The sequence below is a fragment of the Cibotium barometz genome, chromosome 8 (assembly GCF_041138505.1).
Source record: "Cibotium barometz isolate CiBa-2024 chromosome 8, ASM4113850v1, whole genome shotgun sequence".
Classification (NCBI taxonomy): domain Eukaryota; kingdom Viridiplantae; phylum Streptophyta; class Polypodiopsida; order Cyatheales; family Cibotiaceae; genus Cibotium; species Cibotium barometz.
Window position 1 is genome coordinate 11,099,005 of NC_141053.1, and position 24,580 is coordinate 11,123,584.

Here is a 24,580-nt window from a genome sequence, read left to right on the forward strand (position 1 = left end):
CTTCCAAGATTACTCCACCACACAAATACACAACAAACACAACCAATTTCTCACGATTTTCCACTTCTACACAAATCTTATCCATTCATTTCCTACACAATGCACTACCAGAATACAAAGGCAATCATGAATCTTATGTAATGGGAGCTGAAACTCCAAGAGGAAGGAAGAAACAAAGGTGTTTCCCCGGTAGCGGCTCCAAAAATAATATGGGCTACCACACCTCCAAAAGGAAACTCAATGCATTCACCTAAGGGAAGAGTAATAAAACACAACTATCGTAGGGCACTTACCAATGCTTTGAACTTGAGTCCCTTGAGGCCTCCAAGCTCACTTGTCAAGCTCCACCTCCACGCTGTCACCGTAGAGTCGCTCGCACCATCGCATAAGGCAATCACTCTCTCTCACTCTCCAACACAAGCATGCAACATACAAGCATAGAAGAGGCACAAGTGCTAGAATGCTCTCTCTCAATCTCTCTCAAGACACCATCGCATAAGGCAATCACTCTCTCTCACTCTCCAACACAAGCATGCAACATACAAGCATAGAAGAGGCACAAGTGCTAGAATGCTCTCTCTCAATCTCTCTCAAGACACAAACAAGAGCTCTCAATAGCACAAAGGGGGATTGTCTATTTATTATGAGAAAATGCCTTATATACATTTGGCCCTTATTCACACTTGGGTGCCCAAAACTTACTTAGATAAGGCCTTGGGTGGTCAATATCTCATAATGTACAACTTTTATAGTGCCTTTACATGACACTTATTAATGTCCTCAATTGGAGGAGCATACTTGTTAATCCAAAATGGGATTAACAGCTTGCCATGAAAACAAGCAGTAGAAGGCTAAGCTGGGGAGGAAGAGTTAAGTCGCACATTTACCACAATTGAAGAAGCTTCCAAGTAAGAAGCATCACCAATGGACACACGGCTAAGAGTTGGGAAGTTTGTCATGAAGAATGGTCCTGTCAAGAGTCATATGGGTAGTACACCCACTATCAACAACCACCCAATCCATAAGACATAAGGTGGAAGGAACATGAGAGTCAAAGGGAAGTTCCTCAATATACCGATGAAGACTCTCTCCTTAGTGGAAGATGATTTTTTAGTTTAGTTGGTGGTGGATGAAGAGGTTTGATTGAGGGGTTTCTTAGCAGAACCACCTTCTCTCTTCTTTTTGCAACAATCAGGGTGAATGTGACCTTTGAGACCACGATAATGACAAGTAAGCTTCTTATGAACAAGATTGTTGGTGGCTGTGGTCACCTGTGGAAACCTTGGATTGCCATTTGATTTTGCCCTTAGCTTGAAGAAGGGTCTTAAAAGTACCTAGCTGGTCTTCTTTCTCCTAACCCTATTTGAAGCATATTGACAATGGTATGTAGATTAGGAGTAGAAGGAAGAAGTGATATAGTATCACAAAAAGCAAAGAAAGTCTCGGGCAATTTGCGAAGAGCCGATTGACAAAGTCCTCGTCGGTAGCTTTCCTCCCCAAAGAGACCAATTTATTCTGAATGGGTGTGGATTCCATAGTATCACCAATCTTGAGGTTGAAAAGCTGATTCTCTAAGGCTACCTTCTAAGCAGAGTTCTCACGGTGATACCTCCTCTGGATGGTATCCCACAATTCTTTTGCAGTTTCCTCATCATCATTATCATTAAATTAACGAGCATGTATAGATGCATTGGCATCTATTAATGCACCAATGGATGATGATAACATTGAAAGGGCAATTAAGCTTTCCCTCTTTCTACACCTCTCTCTAATCTTCTCTCTTATGCATGCTAGTGAGTGTGTGTGAGTGATTTGAGGTGAGAAGATGGAGTAGTGCCCATAGTGCAGCACAACGATGTGACAATGCTTGTGAGACAAGACGAATTGTAAGCTACCCATAGCAGTGTTGAGCTTGGAGATCTTAAGGGTTATAAATTTGGCCATCAAAAAGATCCCCACAACACGTTGAGGTGAGTAGAAGTGAGTGGTTCCCTCTCAAAGCTATCTCTTAGCCTTAACACGAGGTTTTGGAGAACCTTTCTCTCACCCTAATCCTCATGAGGATCGGTGTTATACGTGAGGTGGTGTTATATAGTTCACTCCCTCGCGATCCAATGTTTATAGCATAGATGGTTTAGGATTCTTGGTAGGTATATTCCCTCGGACATTATTATTATCCCTGAGGAAGATGCAACCTTTGTACAACGAGACTAAGCTGCAACCTTTGTACAAGGATATTAAGCTCGTGAGACAAAACCCTCATAACGTAAATGAATTAAAAAAATAGAGTAATAAAGAAATTTTTATTTTTCTAAGATTTGTATAAAAAATTAAATGCAAAATGTTTTTAAATGGCCTTGAGACAAACAAGTCAATAGATCTTGGGATCGATTATCTCAACATGATGATATTTACATTTATCCATATGGTATTTCAAAAAAAGATCAGAGAAAGGCCTTTGTAAAGCACTTTGAAGAATTTCTCTTCCTTGAGCTTGAAGACAAAGTAAGAGGACAGGGAAATATCATCATGTGTCATCTCCACCCCATTCTAGGTCATTTTTAATCTAGATATTTATCTAACGTAATTAGGGAAAATCTTCATATTTTAAAGCTATTTTAGGCATTTTATCAATCGCACAGACATTTGTCCTCCAACCCTACAAACTGATTGGCTCTATAAGTATGTATATAAGCATGGACATTTTTCATTCATAATTCAAATCAATACTTTTCGGTTTCTGACTCTAGTGTTAGTTCTCTCTTGGTTGTGTACTCTCTCTTGTGTGTGTGATCTTTACTTGCTCCCACTTCATATTCACATATTCTAACGTATGTCTAATAAATAGTTGATGATTTTTTGTTGTGGCACAAGACTTAAAATGAATGCTCTACTCATCAACCTAAAACTTCACGTATTGCTTATAAAAGGTGCTTTGTGAGAAGGGTTTTTTCTTTAAACTTGATTGGCAACTAGGAAAAGCAATCTTCCTCCTAACTTGGCCATTTCTAATACATCTCCTTGTCCCGATGTTGGTCATGGTTTCTATTTAGCTTGGGGGAATTCACCATTTCTCCTCTAGAAGCTTGGTTTCTATCAGGAGTGAGATTTTCTGATATTTTACTACTCAATTTTTGTAAAAGAAAGCTTGTAGAGAAAGCAAAGGAAAAAAAAGTCTTGTAACCTATTTTTTAAAATAATAAAAACTATAAATACTCAAGCATGGATGCTTTTGGCACATGCTTAGGGGGAAGTTTGTACCCAATCTGGTGTTTTCTCTTTGGCATTTGTACTTTATGTTCCACACGCTTTCCAAGGTCCGCTATTTTCCATCATGGTGGTATCAAAGCCTGGCGACGCTCCGTTAGATTCCTAGACAAAAGGTTTTTGGTGTTTTTTTATTTTTGGCTCTCAAACAGTCATGCAAGTGACACCAGTAGTAGTAGCAGACGCAGCACAAGTCTCGAAAGGGGACAGAGGTCAGGGTAGCATAACGCACAAGACCGAAATGGCCATCATCAGTGCGCCAATAGCACAAAGTGGCCAATCCAACCAACTATTCATCAGCAGAGCTAGCAAACCACCGGCATCAACAAGTGACGGCGCTGACGTTGACCCCACGGGGAGATGCTTCTCTCTCTCCCACGAGCTGAAAACCAAAAAAGCCCTTTGTGCATGTTATACCTCCCTGTCAAGTGTAGACGTCTTCATGTGGGATAAAAGGAGAGCTATGTGGCAGAACGAGCTAGGTGCGAGTGAAGAAGAAGAAGAGGATAGAGAAGGAGGAGGAAGAGAAGAAGCATAGGAGGAGAAGAGAGAAGGAGGAGAGGAAGAAGAAGAAGAGGAGACAAAGAAGAAGAAAGAGAAGGAGAAGGAGAAGGAGAAGGAGAAGGAAAAGGAGAAGAAGAAAGAGAAGGAGAAGGAAAAGGAGAAGAGGAAATGAAGGAGAAGAAGAAGAGGGAGAGGGAGAAGAAGAAGAAGAAGAGGAGGGATAAGAAGAAGAGAAGAGGGAGAGGGAGAGGGATAAGAAGAAGAGAAGAGGGAGAGGGAGAGGGATAAGAAGAAGAGAAGAGGGAGAGGGAGAGGGAGAGGGAGAGGAAGAAAGATGGGGAAGAAGAAAGAAGAGGAAAAAGGAGAAGAGAAAGAAGAGGAAGAAGGAGAAGAGAAAGAAGAGGAAGAAGAGGAAGATGGGGAAGAGAAAGAAGAGGAAGAAGGAGAAGAGAAAGAAGAGGGAGAAGAAGAAAGAAGAGGAAGAAGAAGAAGAGGGAGAAAGGAGGAGGAGAAGAAGAAAAGAAAAAAAAAAGAAGGGAGAAGAAGAAGAGAAAGAAAGGAGGAGGAGAAGAAGAAAAAGTGATTATTGCTATATGAGACCAAAAGCAATTATTGTTATATGATTATATGATTATTGCTATATGAGACCAAAAGCAATTATTGTTATATGATTATGACCAAACTAGATACAATGGTTTTAGATGCGTCCTCAGCTCTACAGGGATTCAGGACTTGGGTAGATTTTTCGATTATGCACCTCACTCAAGGCCAATGTTATTCTAGGCTGTGTGGTTATTTCACTTAACTAGTTTATAGACTTGAGTTTGTGCATGAGGGTAGGCATGTTGTTATGTGTGGTGTAAGCTTGATGTGCAGGTTATATCAAAGATTTCTACCATAGAGCCGCATTGAGCTTGCAAAATTTATCAGTTCGACTTACGCATAATAAGTCCTCATTTTTACAAATGATTATATTTTTGGTTATTTACGAATTGTTTTAAATTCTTTATTTTTATTAGCTTTTTCCTTTTTGTAGTCAACAATACACCAAGGTAAGACTTTCTTACTTTTGGATTCTATTTCACGTCGTCAAGTTTTATTTAATATTTGTTATTTAAGTTTATTTTTGTAGCAACTTTTAAAAAGTTTTAAATGTTAATTGCATACACATTTCTCATAAATGTAAAGCTCCTAATGAGATTTTTTTTGTAACAAATAGATGTTTGTTTGAACACGTCGTGTGCACTGCAAAATGACCATTAAAGACACATTAAATTATCGTATAATATAATCTTTTCAAAATCCTTTTACGCCGTGAATTTCAAGGACTATGTTTTATTGGCTAGACTAGTAATGTTCAAAAGAAATTAAAATTTTAGACAACACTCCCATCATCTATCATAGACTGTTACTCGATGAAGGAAACCTGTAGCATATGTTGCATCCTCTAAGAAGCGAATTGAAAATGGAAGAAAAAAGGGCTTAGGAGAAATAAGGGAGTCAACATAGTACCTTGAAAAAGAAACTTAGGAAAATGACAAAGCACAATCTTTTCATACAAGTTTTCGTAGGTAGCTTTAAACTAGAGGTAAAACAAAAGCATAATTATGATTGAAAATTTCATGCTTATTTCTAATATTCAAGAAAATGAACACTCAATATTAATGCTAAATACATGCACCTTTATCTTGCACATCTTAAAAATTTTATTCTACAAAGTAGGGGCATGCATTTGTATGCCAACAAATAAATTTCTACACAGATCACCACCTCACTAGATTTAGAGTCTTTATTTTGTAAATATGTTCTATTCTACAAATGTGACTTTGTATATCTCAATTTAGCTTCAAGTTTTGTAAACTTGCCAAGGATTTGAAGACCAAATTATGACAATTACAAAAGTGCAATTAATACCTTGTGTTTTAAAACTTGGAAATTTGACACACCTCACTCAAAATCATGTCATCTAGTGTAAAAAGGACCTTACATTTAGTAGGCAAGAGAACAATTTCACAAATAGAAAGAGTATAGTACTTGTTTTAATAGCATCTTGAAGTGTCAAACAATTATATACCTTTATTAATTTACAACTTGAAAGTAGAGAATTAAATATGCATTCTTAATGGGAGAAAAGTATATTTACAAAGAGGGAGAACAACCTTTTACCATTAAACAATTACCCCCTCCCCATGAAAAGAGGTGTTTTCACTTCATAAAACGTTGATTGGAAAAAGAGAACAGCTACGCACGCATAATGATGCTTCAAGTTTGGGAAAACATGAGAGAGTTGAACATGCGCATTAAAAGATTCATAAGTTAATCTATGTGGACATCTCCACGACTTCATTAATGAGTTGACTAGTTGAATGTTGAATTGTAGGTTGCCATAAGGGACAAAGCTGATACTATGATAGGTTGCATACTTAGTGTTTGTTTCATGGTCTTTTTGAGCAAGTGTTAGTGGAAACACCATTACCATTGATAGTTAGAAACATCACCATCAATAACTTTTTTTATCTACCTAGAATATCAAAAGTTATTTGCAAGGTAGGACCTTGCAATAAATAGTTAGTTATGGGATCCAAAAATATTGAAAATCATCTCCATTGGAATGAGCTGCTTTACATTGCACATTGGTGGTGGATAATTTGGAGTATTCATAGGGTAAGAGACTATTTATTGTGCAATCACAAGTATTGTGGACACTTGGTACTTGACGTAAGCTATAAAAAGGATGTGTATCATAAAGCATATTTTTTTATTATAAGTCAAACATGTCACGTGCATGGATGAATTTTGTATCCCTTATGTTATCATTGAAAACAACTGATGATATATAAAGGAACTATTATAGAGCATTGAAATGAATGATCATCTATAAATCCTTGAAAGCCTTGAAGAGTTGTTGTGTGTAAGGGTAGACGCCTAGTTGAAAAACACACTTTCAAGAGCTAGACTTGGCTTTGATATAAATTTTTAATGTGGAATCATAATTTCTCTCCTTAGCTCACACATTCAATATATTTTTGTTGCTTTCTCAAACATAAATGCCTTGGAGTCATCCAATTTGGATAGCATTAAGGAGCTAAAGTAGAACAAAAAGGCTGCTAGTTTAAGTACATACACATCGCCAAATCATTAGGCCTACTTTATTTGCTCATTTTGTTGGTTGTCGCAAATTTCATTGGGGGTTGATAGTGGGTAGTACTAGCGATCCTTCATTGCACAAGGCAATATTAAAACAACATTACATAATCTCTTCTATCATTCATTGTACCATCAGTCACACCTTAAAACAAAGCCTAATTGAAAAACACTTTTTTTGATGTTAATCGAAAATTACATTTTTTTTGCTTTATTAGCACTATTGTGTGGGGCAAGTGCCTAGTTCATAAGTGAAGGGCCATGTCATGCCCAAAGAGGTGCTATATCAAGCTAGGTAAGATTACCCATAGTGAGGCCATTCTCTCCAAAAGTGAAGCAGCAAGACAAAAACCATTACTAGATTTGACACATGGGAGGGTGCAAAAGTGTCACTCGAGGTAAAGTGTCGGTTGTTCCGTTGCAGAGTAATGCCTTTAAACAAGGTTTAAGCTCTCTTAGAGCTATGTCTCCTTAGCGGTAAAGGGGGGGAGGAGTGGCAAGTGGTCGCCTGTGAGGGTTTTGAGAGAGGAGCAATGTGTTTTGGATGTTAGATGCCAAATAACTTATCACCTCGATTTTTTTCAAAGATTTAGTGGGGATTCTAAGGGTCATGCAAGAAAGGTGGAAGATACCAATCAAAGTAAATCTATCCCTTGTGCCCAGTGACTTGTGAGAAAGGTGGAAGATACTAATCATAGTAAATCTATCGCCTGATAGAGGGGAACACTCTCGGTATTGCATGTGAATTTTGGTTGCAAGCTCATGGCTTAGTTGTTAAAGCGAAGCTATGGGGATCTTGGAAAGGGCTTAGGAGCAACTTGGACAACTCGATTTCCACTTGTGCTAAAGATAACAAATGCACTACAAAATAGGAAACCTAAGCCGCAGCGTGCTAGTAAACGCAACCCGGGACCGGGGCAGCCGGTGACGAAAACCGGGTTTCGGATACTAACCCCGGGTTAGAAATTTGAACTCGAGGGTTAGGACAAGGAGAGTCATATTTTCCTGCTACTGCAGCTCCCCGACTACTTGTCTTCTCCAACACAAGCTCGCTTCCTCGCTCGCATTTACTTTGCCCTTACCCTAGCCTCCGCAGCTTCTTCTATTTGTTTTCCACCGCCATTGCATTTCATTTCATTCAATTCTTGCGCACTTCCCTCCCATCGCACTCCATAGCTCTGCTTATCGAGCTTCAATGCAAAAGCTTTCCAGGGTTACCTAAAATTCTCTGTGCCTGTTTTGAGGTTTAGTATATGGATCCGCCAGGGGTATTTTGAAGGCACTGGCGACTGATGGGATGCGGTTCCTTGCATTGTACGGAAATTTAGAGACGTGCCGCGTGTTGATGGAGGTCTTACATAAGGCAGGATGGTCTGCTGCAGGATAGCAGCAGGCATTGAAAATTGGAGGATATGGAAGTTGACTATGGAGCAGGGAGCGTACAGCAGCAAACGGCAGCATTCAGTTCTCTTCCACCACCACCACCATCATCATCATCATCATCATCATCATCACTGTCACCGTCAGCATCAGCATCAGCATCAACATCACCATCAGCTCCTAAAACACCTTCACCAGAACAGCAAATGACCTTGCCGCAAACACAGCCATCACAGGCCCAGCAGCAGCCACATCATCATCCAGGACCAAGGCCGGCCCCTCCTTACAGAGCAGTAAATGCTGTCATGGAGAAGAAAGATGATGGCCCAGGTCCAAGGTGTGGCCATACTTTAACAGCCATTGGCGCTGTTGGAGAAGAAGGCACTCCTGGCTACATTGGGCCTAGGCTTATACTCTTTGGTGGTGCAACTGCCCTTGAAGGCAGCTCAGCTGCTGCAGGGCCACCCACACCCAGTAACAGTTCTGGCATCAGTAAGAGAACTCGTCTCTCATGTCTTGTCCAGGATTTGCAAATTTTCTGTTGCTACAGCAGCAATCAATGATCTCGATTCTATTATGCATTTTACTGTGCAAACCACCTCCAAGTCTCTGATTTGGATGGCTTTGTGCAGGGTTGGCAGGAGCTACGGCTGATATCCATTGCTACAATGTGGTATCCAACAGATGGACCAGGTAAGAGAACTCTTTCAAGCCCAAGAAGAGATGTAAAGTCTGGCATTTTACAAATTTCTAAAAGAGGAGAAATATGACTAAATATTTTCTGCAAATCTCAATGATGAATTTGATATTAGGATTATACGAGAGAGAGAGAGAGAGAGAGAGAGAGAGAGAGAGAGGCTGTTAACATCTATGAAAGACCCGAAGGGTCTATGAGACCAAAAAGATGTTACATGTGATCCATGAGTAAATTGGATGTCAAGACAACCTGAAAAATGAATGCCGAAAGAAAGTACAAGGCCAATGTCATATGTAGTGTTGGGAATATTCACATTCATGGTAGTGAAAATGTGTGATGGGTTATTAAATAAAAGGGTGCTAGTGCCCTATTTGCTGGCTCTTATACTCTGTAACCTCAAGCTAATAAAGGTCTTGTTCTTGCTTGCAATCTTTCTCTCTCATGTTTATTTGCTTCCACTTGTGCACACTCTTTCATAGTATCATACGTCTAGGCTCAGGCTGTTGCACAAATCTGCTCTCTGCTTCTCTCCTTCTTCAACTATGCCTTGCGTTTTTTGCTTCCCTAGATTCTCCAAGCTGTAGATAATTCAACAGTGGTTGTGTTTTCTTCCTTAGCTGCGTTTTTTGATCTACAAGCCCTCCTACTGCTGTCGGCCAGCCCCTAGGCTGCATTTTCTTGTACAGAGGCAAGTGGAGGAGTTCTAGCTGCAAATTCAGTAAGGGCATCAATTTTTTGGAAGGTTCTTGAAGGATATTTTTGCCAGACAAGTGGCATATCAGCTCTTCTCCCTCCAAGATCCCCTCCCCCTTCTGGTAGGAGGTTCCCGGTGGTGTGTTTTGGGTTTCTTTTGCTGCTGTCCACCCTGCATCTTCAGAGGGGGCTACTAGTCCCTAGTTGGATCCTGTGGAAAGGTGCTTGAGAGAGCACGTGGATTGCTTAGCTACAGAGGTTGTTTGAGACAGCTTCTTTGAGGTAGATATGGGTCTCCCCTGCACGAAGAAGCTCAGTGGTCCAAACTATGATCACTGGAAGCTACAGATGAAGGAAAGCCCTGCACATGAAGTAGTGCTGGTCCGTACTATGAGTTACCTGTCAGAATATGCAGCGGAAATGACAACCAAACTTGGGTAGACAAGAGCAAGTAGATTGCAGAAAATAATCAGCACAAGAAACACAGAGAGATAGGTGTGTAAACTCTTCTCTATACACAAGATCTCGAAAAAGTGAATGAGAAAGTGGTGGGGGCTGAGGGGCAATATATACATCTCCATGTGAGCAGTCGGCCAGCTACAGATGGTGCCCACGACTGAGAAAATACCCACGACTGCTGAAAATAGCAGTCGGCCAGCAATCTGATGCCTACGCTTGAGCAAAGCAAGTCGGCCAGCACTCGTAAAGCCCATGACTGATGTAGATCCAGTCGGCCAGCAATAGGGTGCTCCTGGCATCACCTGGCAGCCCTCCAACCACTAGAAAAAAATGGGAAAAATAGGGAAAAAAATACGGGGAGTGTGGAAAAATGATATACGGGCGGGCACACCCACAACAGAGGTCCTGGTGTATACAAATAGACAGGAGATGACTTCTAACACCCCCTCTCAGCTCCTGGCTGTGAAACCAACACCAGGGAGCTGGAGTGTGTTAGAAGTCATCTCCTGTCTAGTTTTATACACCAGGGCCTTTGTTGTGGGTGTGCCCGCCCTTATGAGGTGTTTTCCCATTTTTCCCCACACTCCGTGTTTTTTCCCTATTTTTTCCATTTTTTCCTAGTGGCTGCAGGGCTGCCAGGTGATGCCAGGAGCACTCTGAAGCTGGCCGACTGCATCTGTATCAGTCATGGGCTGTCTGAGTGCTGGCCGACTTGTTCTGTGCAGGCATGGGGCATCAGATGCTGGCCGACTGCTATTTTTCAGCAGTCGTGGGTTTTGTCCAGTCGTGGGCCTCTTTTAGAGCTGGCCGACTGCCCTCATGGGCTTGTATATATTGCCCCCCATCCTCCTCCACTTTCTCATTCAGTTTCTTCGGGATCTTGTGTATAGAGAAGAGTTTACACACATCTCTCAGTGTTTCTTGTGCTGATTATTTTCTGCAGTCTACTTGCTTTTGTCTACCCAAGTTTGGATATCATTTCCGCTGCATATTCTGACATGGTATCAGAGCCCTAGGCTCTAGCAGATCTTGGGCGTTTTTCTGAGCAAGAGGGGGAGCAACAGGTTGCTGATCGGTGGACTGTTTCGGGCTGAACGGGAAGTGAAGGTGCAAGAGGAAGGCGGGCAAAGAGGCTGGACAGCCACTTGCATATATTCTGATTTTCAGATTTTTCCCACCCACCCACCCTTTCAGGTTACTCTCCGAGATGGCAGATTTAATCGAGATGGCTGAGAAGCACGTGAAGATTCCGACTCTCCCCACGTTCCCAGTGGATCGGCAGTTGGACGGGTCCAATTACGGCATCTGGAAGGTCATGATGGAGTCAGTTTTGGAGTCATATGATCTTGCTGATTTTATTATCAAAGGGGTGCCAAGGCCGGAAGCTGAGGAAGGGGAGTTGTTATCGACGAGGAAGGACCGAGAGGCACAAGCACAAATGTGGGATCGTGTCAACGCCAGGGTCCGGTCGTTTATATTCCTCAATTGCACACCACAGGTGATCAACCATGTGAAGCACATGACGCTGGCGAGAGGCATATGGGAGCACTTGGCTTCTTTGTACAACAGGGTGTCACCCATGAAGCGGATATCCTTGGAAGTGCAGATGTGGGTTATGAATCCTGCAAAGTCTTCGACGATGCGGGAACACATTAACAAGCTGCAGGCCCTTCTGCAGGAAGTCCTTCAAGCCTTTGTTGTGGGTGTGCCCGCCCTTATGAGGTGTTTTCCCATTTTTCGCCACACTCCGTATTTTTTCCCTATTTTTCCCATTTCTTCCTAGTGGCTGGAGGGCTGCCAGGTGATGCCAGGAGCACTCTGAAGCTGGCCGACTGCATCTGTATCAGTCGTGGGCTGTCTGAGTGCTGGCCGACTTGTTCTGTGCAGGCATGGGGCATCAGATGCTGGCCGACTGCTATTTTTCAGCAGTCGTGGGTTTTGTCCAGTCGTGGGCCTCTTTTAGAGCTGGCCGACTGCCCTCATGGGCTTGTATATATTGCCCCCCATCCTCCTCCACTTTCTCATTCAGTTTCTTCGGGATCTTGTGTATAGAGAAGAGTTTACACACATCTCTCAGTGTTTCTTGTGCTGATTATTTTCTGCAGTCTACTTGCTCTTGTCTACCCAAGTTTGGATATCATTTCCGCTGCATATTCTGACAGAGTGCCGCCTGAGCGTAGCCTGAGGTAGAGACTTCGTGAAGAGGTCCGCCGCATTGTCCTCCGCCGAACAATAAAGTAGCAAGATGTCACCCGCCAAGATCTTCTCACGTACAAAGTGATACTGTATCTCTATATGCTTGGTCCGGGCATGGAAAATCGGGTTCCGAGCAATAGCTATACAACTTTGGTTATCACACTGGATGACTGTGGGCTCCCTCTGTGGAAACCCAATCTCGCCTAGCAGCCTCCGCAGCCATACAACCTCACAAGCAGCACCACAAGCAGCCCGATACTCTGCCTCTGTCGAAGAAAGGGCAATAGTTGGCTGCTTCTTGCTGCTCCAAGAAATTGCTCCTGAGCCGAGGGTAAAAGTGTATCCTGAAGTAGATCTCCTCGTGTCCGGATCTCCTCCCCAATCTGATTCACTCCAACCTTGGAGCTTGACTTCATTCCCTCCTGTGTAAAAGAGTCCCAGATCCTTCGTACTCTGCAGATACCGCAAGATCCGCAATCCTGCGTCCCAATGAGTCTTCAATGGCGTCTGCATAAAAGAGCTCAACAGCCCCACGGAGAAGCTCAAGTCCAATCTGGTGTTTAGTAACCAGATCAATGAACCAACCAACTTCCGGTGCTGCGAGGCATCAACTGGCCACAAGGATCTGTAACAGTTAACTTTGTGTTCGGGTCCAGCAACGAAGCAATAGGCTTGCAGTTCTCCATCCCAAAGGCCTCAAGCAACTCATGAACATACCGCTGTTGAGAGACGAAAAACCCCCTCTGGGTCTGCCAGATCTCCAATCCCAAGAAGAAGTGGAGTAAGCCTAAGTCGGTCATCTCAAACTCCTTTGACAAGGCAGCCTTCGTCACTCCGATGTGCTCCACATGACCGCCGGTGAGAATGAGATCATCCACATAAAGGATGATAAGTGTGACCATGCCGCGTTCCCGAAAGAGATACAGGTTCGGATCTGCAACCGATCTCTGAAATCCAGTCCGAATAAAGAAGGAATCAATCTTCTGATTCCAAGCCCTGGGAGCCTGCTTAAGACCATACAAGGCCTTACGTAACCTGTAAACCATCCCTTCCGATCCTGGAACAATAAAGCCTGGAGGCTGCTCAACGTACACCTCCTCCTGTAGGTCACCATTAAGGAACGCCGATTTTACATCCATCTGGTACACGGGCCACCTTTGAGAAGAAGCAAGGGCAAGAACGGTCCGAATCGTGGTCATCCGCGCTGTCGGTGCAAAGGTATCCTCGTAGTCGATGCCTGGCCGCTGAGCATAACCCTTAGCCACGAGCCTGGCTTTGTGTTTGTCCACCAACCCATCAGCCGCGTACTTGGTCTTAAAGACCCATTTGACACCAATGACTGACCGCTTCGACGGCCTCGGAACCAACTCCCAAGTGTTGTTCTTCTCGATGGCATCAAGTTCCACCTGCATGGCTTCCCTCCAAGTATCCTGTGAAAGGGCTTCCTTTACGGAAGTGGGCTCTTTATCCCACATGATACGAGACATCAGAGCATAGTTCACCTGAAGAAGCTCCGCCGTGTTGCTTTTATCTCAGACTCGATGTGATCTTCGAGAACCGTCCTCTGTGGTCCACTCGGAGGGTAGCTCCGTGACACCTGACTCCCGAAGGGTGTCTAACAACCACCTAGGTACTCGAACAGATCGTGGAGCCTCCTGTGATCGCGGGGGCTCAACTCCAACCGCGGGCTCAACCTCCTGTGATGACTGAGGTGGATCAACTGGAGTGGTAGACTGGGAATCATCATCAGACTCCTCTGGATCTCAAGAAGTGGCGGCTCCTCGATAGTGGATGCTGGAACATGCTCGTCAAAGATCACATCCCGGCTGACAACAATCTCGTTCCTCTCTGGATCATACAACCTGTATCCCTTGGAAAGAGAGTTATACCCCACAAATACCAGCTTGTGGGACTTGGAGTCAAGCTTCCCCCTCTGCTTCTTCGGAATATGTACATACGCGTCACTCCCAAAGACACGGAAGTGCGAGACATCGGGTTTCCTGCCAAAATATGCCTCAAATGGAGTCATATGGGGTACAGAAGTCGTCGGAGAGCGGTTAATGGTATGGACAGTTGTTGCCACAGCCTCACTCCAAAGTGGACGAGGAAGATCACGATGCTCCAGCATGGTCCTCGCCATCTCCACCACAGTCCTGTTCTTACGTTCAACAACTCCATTCTCTGAAGGCGATCCGGTATTGGCCAATTCCCTCTTGATGCCATGATCTGCACAAAACCGAAAAAATACAGTCGAGGAGAATTCACCTCCTTTGTCAGCCCTGAGAGTCTTGACCTGAAATCCAGACTCTTTCTCCACCATCACGTGCCAATCCTTGAACCGAGCAAAAGCCTGGTCCTTCTGTGAAAGAAAGTAGACCCACGTGAATCTGGTACAATCATCAACAAGCAGCATGAAGTAGAGAGATCCTCCCAAGGATGGTATCTGCTGTGGTCCACACAAGTCAGTGTGAATCAACTCCAAAGGTTTCGAAGCCCGCCTGGAAGCCTGCTTCGGAAAGGATTCCCTGTGCTGCTTACCACGTATGCAAGAACTGCAGCGTCCTTGCCTACTACCAACATCTGGCAAGCCAACCACCATCTGGTCCCGGAAGGCGCGCCGCAAAGCATCCACATTTAAGTGGCCAAAACGAAAGTGCCACAAATCTCCGACCTGAGAGCCTGTCAATGAGGAGAGTGCAGAGAGCTTGTAGATGCCATTCTCCACACCGCCTTCCCAAACAACTTTGCCTATCTCACGGTCCCTTAGAGCAACTGAATGCTCCTCAAATTCCACCCGAAAGCCAGTCTTGCATACCTCATGCACTGACAAAAGATGAAAGCCCAGAGCAGGGACATAAAGAACACGGGAAGCATGCTTGCCCCCCTTGCCGTCGGGAATAATCTCCATCTGGCCCTCACTATGAATCGGAATAGTGGAGTTATCGCCAATAAAGATACGACCTGACTGCCGTTTCAGATCTAGAAAGAAGTCACGGGATGGAGTCATGTGCCTGGAAGCACCACTGTCGAGAATCCATTCCCGGGTATCCTTCGCGCTGAAGCTAACTGCCTCCTCGCTCGAAGATGATGAATCATCGGAGTCCACCATCTCCAAGTGCACAAATGCCGGAGTCTTCGTAGCTGAGGTTGACGAATCAGCACTCTTCCCTGTCCGCTTAGGGCACTTCCTCCAGTAGTGGCCTTTCTCGCCACAATCATTACACGATCTTTCGGCCTTCAGCTTCTCTCGTTCTGGATCAGGCTTCTTCTCAGAAGACTTCTCCGGTGAAGCCTTCCCTTTGCCCTTGTTGGTATTACGGCCTTTCGACCGTTGGCCAGTTAAGGCCTCCGAACCTCCGCCGTGAGGAGGGTTCGTGAAACGTTCCTCCTGGTCCAAGACCATTGGCACAAGCTCCTCCCAAGTAATGGTGCTGAGCCTGCCACTCGTGATCAACGAGGAATAGAAAGCGGAATACTGACCAGGCAAGTGGGAAAGTAACGTGATGGCCATATCTTCGGATGATATCTCTTTCCCAGCTTGAAGGACTTCCTGCTGGAGGGCCTACAGCTTGTTAATGTGTTCCCGCATCGTCGAAGACTTTGCAGGGTTCATAACCCGCATCTGCACTTTTAAGGATATCCGCTTCATGGGTGACACCCTGTTGTACAAAGAAGCCAAGTGCTCCCATATGCCTCTTGCCAGCGTCATGTGCTTCACATGGTTGATCACCTGTGGTGTGCAATTTAGGAATATAAACGACCGGACCCTGGCGTTGACACGGTCCCACATGTGTGCCTGTGCCTCTCGGTCCTTCCTCGTCGATAATAACTCCCCTTCCTCAGCTTCCGGCCGTGGCACCCCTATGATAATAAAATCAGCAAGGTCATATGACTCCAAAACTGACTCCATCATGACCTTCTAGATGCCGTAATTGGACCCGTCTAACTGACGATCCACTGGGAACGTGGGGAGAGTCGGAATATTCACGTGCTTCTCAGCCATCTCTAGTAAATTTGCCATCTCAGAGAGTAACCTGAAAGGGTGGGTGGGTGGGAAAAATCTGAAAATCTGAAAATATGCCAGTGGCTGTCCTCTTGCACCTTCTCTTCCCGTTCAGCCCGAAACAGTCCACCGATCAGCAACCTGTTGCTCCCCCTCTTGCTCAGAAAAAACGCCCAAGATCTCCTAGAGCCTAGGGCTCTGATACCATGTCAGAATATGCAGCGGAAATGACAACCAAACTTGGGTAGACAAGAGCAAGTAGACTGCAGAAAATAATCAGCACAAGAAACACAGAGAGATAGGTGTGTAAACTCTTCTCTATACACAAGATCCCGAAAAAGTGAATGAGAAAGTGGTGGGGGCTGAGGGGCAATATATACATCTCCATGTGAGCAGTCGGCCAGCTACAGATGGTGCCCACGACTGAGAAAATACTCACGACTGCTGAAAATAGCAGTCGGCCAGCAATCTGATGCCTACGCCTGAGCAAAGCAAGTCGGCCAGCACTCCTAAAGCCCACGACTGATGTAGATCCAGTCGGCCAGCAATAGGGTGCTCCTGGCATCACCTGGCAGCCCTCCAACCACTAGGAAAAAATGGGAAAAATAGGGAAAAAAATACGGGGAGTGTGGAAAAACGATATACGGGCGGGCACACCCACAACAAAGGCCCTGGTGTATACAAATAGACAGGAGATGACTTCTAACATTACCCTCTAGAATGATGACAGGTGTTCCGGGTGTCCGACTTGTAGCTAGATACGAGGCATCTTAGGAGCAGAGCATGTAGTTGCATGTAGATAGAAGGGGCAGCCCTATGGGCCACCCGAGAGAAGGGTTAAGACCCTTGCCTACAAAGGGGATTAGCCCTTTTGGGCCACCATAAGGGCCAAGATGGCCCATGGTCAAGCCCAACAGCCAACACAAGGTTGGGCATGCTGTTGGCCAGGCCTAGAAGGGCTAAAGGCCTGGTTAGCCAGCCCTTATGGCCTGGACAGCCTGTCGGCAAGCCTCGTAGGCAGCCTAGACAGTGTGGCCAGGGCACAATGGCTGCCAGACAGCATCTCCAAGGCGGTCAATGAACAGGCCTTGGAACACTTCAGCATTTTGTGAATTATGAGATGCCTAGGAAGACTTGCTAGCCTATGCTTATATAGTCGGCGGACTCTTACAGGGGTTGGCGTGTTTTATTAATCTTCCACAATGTGTTTATTGCCATTAAATATACACCTTCTGTGCCAGGACAGCCAAAGGGAGCCTAAAGCAAAGGTGAAGCTTGAAGGTCAAGAACAGATCAACCACAGGCTGAAGTTTTACAGCCACAGGAAGATCTACGGATTTGAGTCTTTTCTCATCATTCAATAAAGCAAATACACCATCCTTGGTGGGGGACTTACAGAGGATATTTGGGACCTAATCGGGTGTACTGTGCCTTTATTCTCTCTCTCTCTCTCTCTCTCTCTCTCTCTCTCTCTCTCGTACTTCCGCTGCATTGTGCAAATCATCAAGAACCAAGGTGCTGAATATTCGTTATCCGAAGTATAATCTTGTCTGTAAGCTTCGGCATGTTATAGTGGTATCAGAGCTTTAGGTTCGGCAATGCTAAACACTGATGGTGTCCTAGATGAAGGTGCATAGTCCAAGGAGAGTAACGCAGCATGTGTCAAGACCTCTTGAAGCTGGTTGGTGTCAGGTAAACCCAAGGGGAGCGTTTCTTGAGAGTCGATAGTGTAATGCTCCTTGCATTATAAGCTTTAGGACTTGTACGACTAGAACTTTAATTCTCCACCCAACTATATCCCAAATGGACCCTAAACACATGGTTATATAGGCCGAAGTGATGCATGATCTTCCAACTTTAGCCCCTTGACCTTTCATTGGCTAGGCATGGTCTTTTCACTCTCCAATGCCTCCTTAGCTCCCCCTAGAAGGGGGCGCCTACTTTTGTGGCCTTTGGGCTTCCCTTGTGCACAATATACATTCCTTTTACTTTAACCTTAATGGCTAATAACCATTGCTTTAGGTATTTCCAATTTGAAATTCCCTAATCCTTATTTATATGTAAACCTTTTATATATAAATAATCTTTTCTAGTCTTACCTTATAGTGTTTCCTGTAAGTCTCATAACAGGTAGCGATTTGGGGTTGCCCGATAGGCTTTTATGGAGTACTCCAAGGGATGAAGTTCATCCAAGGGATGGAGCCAAGGATGCTCGGGACCAGTTGTCACAAGAAGGATTTTGTGTTCAACTTTCAAGGACAGGGGAAGAAGACAAGGGGACAAAGTGGAATAGATGCATAGATCTTCATCAGATTTGGAGTAGATTTAGAGACCTAAGGCATAGTTTTCAGTGAAAAGGTTGCTAGGACGGGCAGGATGACAGGTTTGGGAGTCCATGTGGAGACAAAGGGATGATGACAGTCATCCAGCCTCGAGGGTTAGAAGTTGGAATCCCGTCATCAAGTTTAGCAGAAGGGGATGTCATGTGCATGCTCAACCTAGTGCTAATCTTTGAAAGGCAAAAGATAAACAGAAGAATTAGGACATGAGCAGGGCACATGAGGACCCCAGAAGGCATCCTGAGGATGCAAGAACAGGTCGATAGGGCACTGGAGGTGCTACTAGGTTGGTCGGCAGCAAGGCTAATATTGTATATATTTTTTTGTTGGCCGACAGTAGTCGGCAACATATGGGGGTGTCTCAAGGCCTATATAAAGGCTCAACTAAGTACTCTTTCATTCATCTCATTCATGTGATCATAGACTAGGACTCTTTCATTCATCTCATTCATGTGATCATAGACTAGGACTCTTGTAGTCAAGACTACCTTTTGGGCATGCCTAGGGTTGCCAAGAACATGTACCCTTTTTGTACTGTATGAATTTATTGAAAATAAAGCTCTCTCTGTCTTCTTTGCATTTTGCATTGGTATGCTCCTATGAAAGGTGTTTAGAGCTGAAAGAAGACAGAGAGCTTCCGCACGTGTGACATCATCTAATGTATCCAAAAGTGACGAGATTAAGCTTTAATCAAAGATTATGGTAATAGAAATCGAATCAAGAAGATAATAAAGATCAGGGCATATTAAAGTTTTTGAAAATTGTGATTAGCATATACTCGAAAATGATTAACATTAATCCCATTGTTTGCTAATCCACTCTCAACAAAGATCAAAGCAAATCTAAAAAATTGTGTAAAACCTAATCCAAAAATGATGTGTAAAACCTAATCCGAAATGATTAGGTACTAATCACTCCCTAAAAAAGGGTTTAAGCAAAGCTTTGATACTATTGAAAGAAAGGTACATAGGCAGGGTAGAACTTAGTGGCTAGAGTTCTCATAGCTTGCACCTGAATGCCTCGAGTTGCCATAGGATCATCAAGAAAGCCATGGAAGCTTATATGAGAAGCTATTAGCTCCAAGAGGTAAATGTGTATATTATGTCAAAAGATACAAAAGCTACCCAATAAGTGATTTATATAGTCACTTACTCTAAAGATGTGTCCACATGAGCCCATGCCAAAATCTATATGCCTAAACCCTCATGTGTACATGTGCTAGTGGAAAATAGCTTTGTTACAATTGAATGAGAGAGAGTTCTTAAAGGGTTAGAAATGGGCCATAACAACGGATGATCCGGTTGATCTCTTGTCCTGATCGATCAAGAAAGGAGGAGTCTAGGTTGTACTTGGGGACCGTGCACGCGCGGGGGCCCGGGGGGGGGGGTCCATTTAAAAGCCATGTGACTTGAACCAATTGGTGGTGCATGCATACTAGCAGCTGCTATGATCCTTCTCTCTCAACTCTCTAGAAGACTCCAGAGCCAAGCATGGGATGCGATTTCTATGTAATTGATGGCTTCGAACATGGTGTGTATGACTAGAGGGGATGACCCAAACTTGGCCAATCCTATGGCATGTAGTACCAATGGCTTGATGTTGGATATTTCGGAGTTAGTTTGGAGTGTAGTCTAGTGTCTTTTGTGGTGTGAACACCCCTTATTTAGGTCTAGGTCAAAAGACAAAGGCCTTGGTGCCTATAAAAGCATGTACTTGGGTCCTTCATTCTCACAATGTGAGTACCATTCAAGTTGTGCAGTCTCTCTCACACTTCAACTCTCTCTCTCTCGACCAGAGAGACACCTACAGAGGGAGAGACACCTACAGAGGCAGATTACAAACTTCTTTCGACTAGAGATTGAGCACTCAGGCCAGCAGGCATTGCAGCTAGCCCCAGAGTATAGCCGCACCAGAGGTACACTGATTGACCGGGCTATAGAGCTGGGGCGGTCCAGGCTCCCCAAGATGAGAGGCCCATCTCGACACTGGCGGAGACTACAACAGAGGATCAGGACCATACTAGCACGGCATGGGAGACGTCCAGTCAGAGTACTCACCATGGAGGACATTGAGGATATACGCCATCGACCGATGAGAGACATCTTTGGATAGTGATGTATATGATGCTTACCTTTGTTGTTGGAGTTTTCCTTCCTAGATGTTATTCATTAGGAGCTCCTAGTACCTTACCTTTCCTCACAGTTGTTGTTTTAGTTTCAGTTAGTTGTTTAGTTGTTTTAGCTTTTCTTACACAGACATTGTATCAGATCCACCAATTGTTGTAACCTTTTTGGTCTCATAGGTCATTTTGGCCTTTTGAAGACGTTAATATATCATTTCATTTCATTTCTCTCTCTCTCTCTCTCTCTCTCTCTCTCTCTCTCTCTCCACCATGATGATGATATTTCATCCTCCATAGCTCCTTGTGTGATCCTGTGGATACAAACATGGTATTAGAGCTTGGTCGCCATCGTCATTGTCATCGTGTGTTTTCTTCATGTGGAGTGTTGCATTTTGATGCTACAACCATCATCAACATCGTTTGCTTTTTCATTGTGGTAGCGCTAGAGTCTCAATCGGCATCTTGTAACTCTATGTTCCCCCCCCCCCCCCCCTGTGAGCTCCGCCGCCACCGTTCTCAGCCGCCCCAGAGCCGGAGCCCACCGCTTTTGCTGGTGCAATCTGGCGGCGCTACTGCGCAGGCCTCCACCGTCGCCACTTCTCCGCCCGCACATCTGGTGGTGGTGGCGGCGCTACTGCGGGCCGCTCCACCTTAGCGGCTTCTCCCCCCCGTTGGGCGGTGCATCTGCAGGATGATCCGTTGTCGCTGGTTGGGCCAGGCACTTGCGCTGCTGCCCCGCCTCCTCCCTCCAGATTGGTGCTCTGCGTGCACGTAGCCCATAGTTGCACCCGGTTCGTGGACCGTCGATTCAGTTCGATTCGAATAGTATGGTTCGAGGCGGTTCGGTATAGTACGGTGCAGGGCGAATCGAACCTGAAAGGACTGTTTTTTTTTTCAACCGATTTTTTTTGCCGTTTTCTGCCCGTTTTTTTCGCCATTTTTTGGCCGTTTGGAGAGCCATTTTGGAGAGCCGTTTGATGGGTGTTTTTTGGGGCTCTTGCTTGCTTGCCTTGAGGCTTGGCAAGTTTGCCCTTTGGTTGCCAACTTGCCTTTGCTTGAGGCTTGACTATTGAGCCTTGAGCCTCTAGGCTCTCCCTATTATCTATATAATAGGCCCTCCCCTAACCCCATCCTCACAAGTTCTCATTGCTCAACCTCCCCTCACAAGTGCTCAAGTCTATCCTCTCCCTTGAGTCCCCTCTAGGCTCTCTCCCTCTTCCTCAAGGGCCAAGGCTCAAGCCTCCCCCTCAAGGCTCAAGCCTCTCCCTCTTCTTTAACTTTCAAGCCTCTAGGCTCTCCCTCTTGAGTCTTCCTCAAGCCTCTCCCTCCCTCTCTCTCTCTCTCTCTCTCTCTTCCTCAAGCCTGAAAGAGTGCACAGAGCGGAAGCAGAGTGGCACTAGAATGTGCTGAACAGAGAGTGCAAGAGAGAGAGAGAGATATGGAGAGAACTATGCTGAATATACTGAAGCAAAACAGTCCCAAACAAGAGACACGACAAGTCTCATAAGTGAGGGAGCAAAATATGTACAAGACTGAATGAGAAATGAGAGGCCAGCACCCACTATTTATAGTAGGGGGAAGCTGGCCGACTGGAGCTGCAAAACAGGCCGACTGGAGCTACTGGACAAGGCCGACTGGAAAGTGCTAGAAAGGCTGGGAAAAATCCCAGAAAAATACTAGAAAAAGGGGTGGCCAGCCCACAAGCAAGGTCCATGCAAAAGGGACCAAATGGGCACCATAAAAGAGCAAAATCTGGGGATGAATGTGCTAACACTGCCACGTAGACATATCTGTACAGAAGGTGCAGGACCTGGGATGGTGAACTGGTCCCATGTGAGTCCAGTCCGGGACAAGTTAGCACAGGGATCCATCTTAGTCGTCCGAGGTCAGGTGTGCATTGTCTTGCACATGAGTCCAAGGTCAGGTGTGCACAGTCCTGCACAGGATTCAGCAAAGAAACCAGAATTTTTTCTCGCTTGTGTGGTTGGTTTTCAGACGCCGGTGGACTACCCTTTTCGGAGTGACTCCTGTCCCTCGAAGGACGGTTGGTTTTCAGCCTCTGGAAGCCTCTGGACGTCTCCCACACAGATAGTGGATGGTCAGATTGCGTTCCGGAAAGGAAGTGCATTTTTCTGCTATGGCGAGCCTCGACGATGAGAGAGACCAAGAACCATGGGACCAGAGTGCACGAGGCAGCCCAGCTAGGGCACCAGGCTTGAGTGTTACAGATATGTTCCAGCAGATGATGCGAGCAATCGTAGACCAGACAACCAAGTTGGACGAGCAGAAGGCGCAGATCTTGGCTCTAGAAGAGCGTACCCGTTCTCCAGCGTCACGTTTTCCATCTCCTTCTCCCTCTCCTTCCGTATCCCAGATTCCAGATCCTCGACACAGGGACCCTTTCGCAGGGTCACAACCGCAGCCGAGCTCTTTGCTTGAGTTGCAGATGCGTGCATTGGAGATTCGACGACGTGAAGACGAAGCCATGCGACGCATGGAGTACGAGCGTTACCTAGCAGCTTTGGACGCCAGATTGACACCGGCGGCACCCTCGAATCATTTTCCGAAGAAAATGAACTTCAGTAAGTATAATGGTAAACTCGATCCCACAACTCTGTATTCATGGTTACATCAGATTGAAGCTTACTTTGCGTAGTTAGAAAGACGGATACTGACAGAGTGATCTTAGCCAGTTGGTACTTGGAAGGTGAGGCCATTCCTTGGTGGACTCAGTGGGCTCATGCCCACACCAGATTAGGTATGGCAGCTTATGTGTGGGATGAGTTTGTCGGTGACCTTAAGCAGCGGTTTCTACCGCCCCACTACCTTGAGCGACTCGAAGACGAGTTCAGGGGAGCGCGTCAAAACGTGCAACCAGTCCTTCAGTTTGCCAATAGAATTTCGACCTTATATTTGCAATTAGTCTTATCTGATTCGGACAAGAAAGGACAGTTTTTGTATGGCCTTGACACGAAAATCCAATGGGAGGTGCGTATGTTTTGGCCAGCCATCTTTGAAGACGCACTCTCCCTTGCGCAGAGTGCAGAAATGAAACATAATGGTGGCAAGCCCAAGACCCCAACCGGCTTCTCCTAGGGCTACCACCTCGGGGGGCAAAGGCCTGAACCAGACGGGGTCTTCCCCAGGACAGAGCGTGGGAGCCTCTGGCTCCAAGAACTCGAACAATGCGTCTAAGCTTACTCCAGACCAGAAAGCGAAGGCAGGCAAGACAAGTGGCAAGTTGAGTGCTGAGGAGCTTTCTCAGTACAAGAAGGAGGGTAGATGTTTCTTTTGTCATACAAAAGGACATACTTCTCCAGATTGTCCTAAGAAGCCTCCAAAGCCTGCCGCCGCTGCCTCCATAGCTTCCGTGGTGAGCACAGCTCCCACACAGACCCCAGTGGATGCCCCTAGTTCTTCAAACCCCGGTGCTTCAATCGGAGCAAATATTAGTCGGGAGCTCGAACATAAGCAGAAGGGTGCCCATGACCAAGAGTATGAGCGCAACGAATTGCTCAAGTTCTTTGGCTACATAGGTGGCCAGAGAGTCGTTGTCTTGTTTGACAGTGGCAGCACGGAGGATGTGGTCACGGAACAGGCCGCCAGGCGTGTCCGTTTCGACTTGACTTCGGTGGATAAACAGATTGAGAGTTTTAGCACAGGCATGACAACGAGCGTCAAGTATGAAGCTCTAGGTGCTAAGTTAGTTATTTAGGGCATAGAATTTATGCGTGATTTTATGGTTGCCCCTCTTGTAGGAGCAGACATAATTTTGG

At 45.3% G+C, this 24,580-nt stretch overlaps 1 protein-coding gene across 2 annotated transcripts in view; it reads left to right on the plus strand.

Moving 5' to 3' along the window:
- The first annotated feature begins 7,886 nt into the window (after window positions 1–7,886).
- Window positions 7,887–24,580, plus strand: part of LOC147635895 (serine/threonine-protein phosphatase BSL2 homolog) — a 66,488-nt gene continuing 49,794 nt past the window's right edge. For both annotated transcript variants that reach the window (XR_015266453.1, XM_086801295.1), the window contains exons 1-2: window positions 7,887–8,787; window positions 8,928–8,988. Coding sequence is in view for 1 of the 2 variants with exons in the window: in XM_086801295.1 (XP_086657421.1) it covers window positions 8,328–8,787; window positions 8,928–8,988 (521 nt within the window). In the remaining variant the exon portion in view is untranslated. The remainder of the gene's footprint in view (window positions 8,788–8,927; window positions 8,989–24,580) is intronic.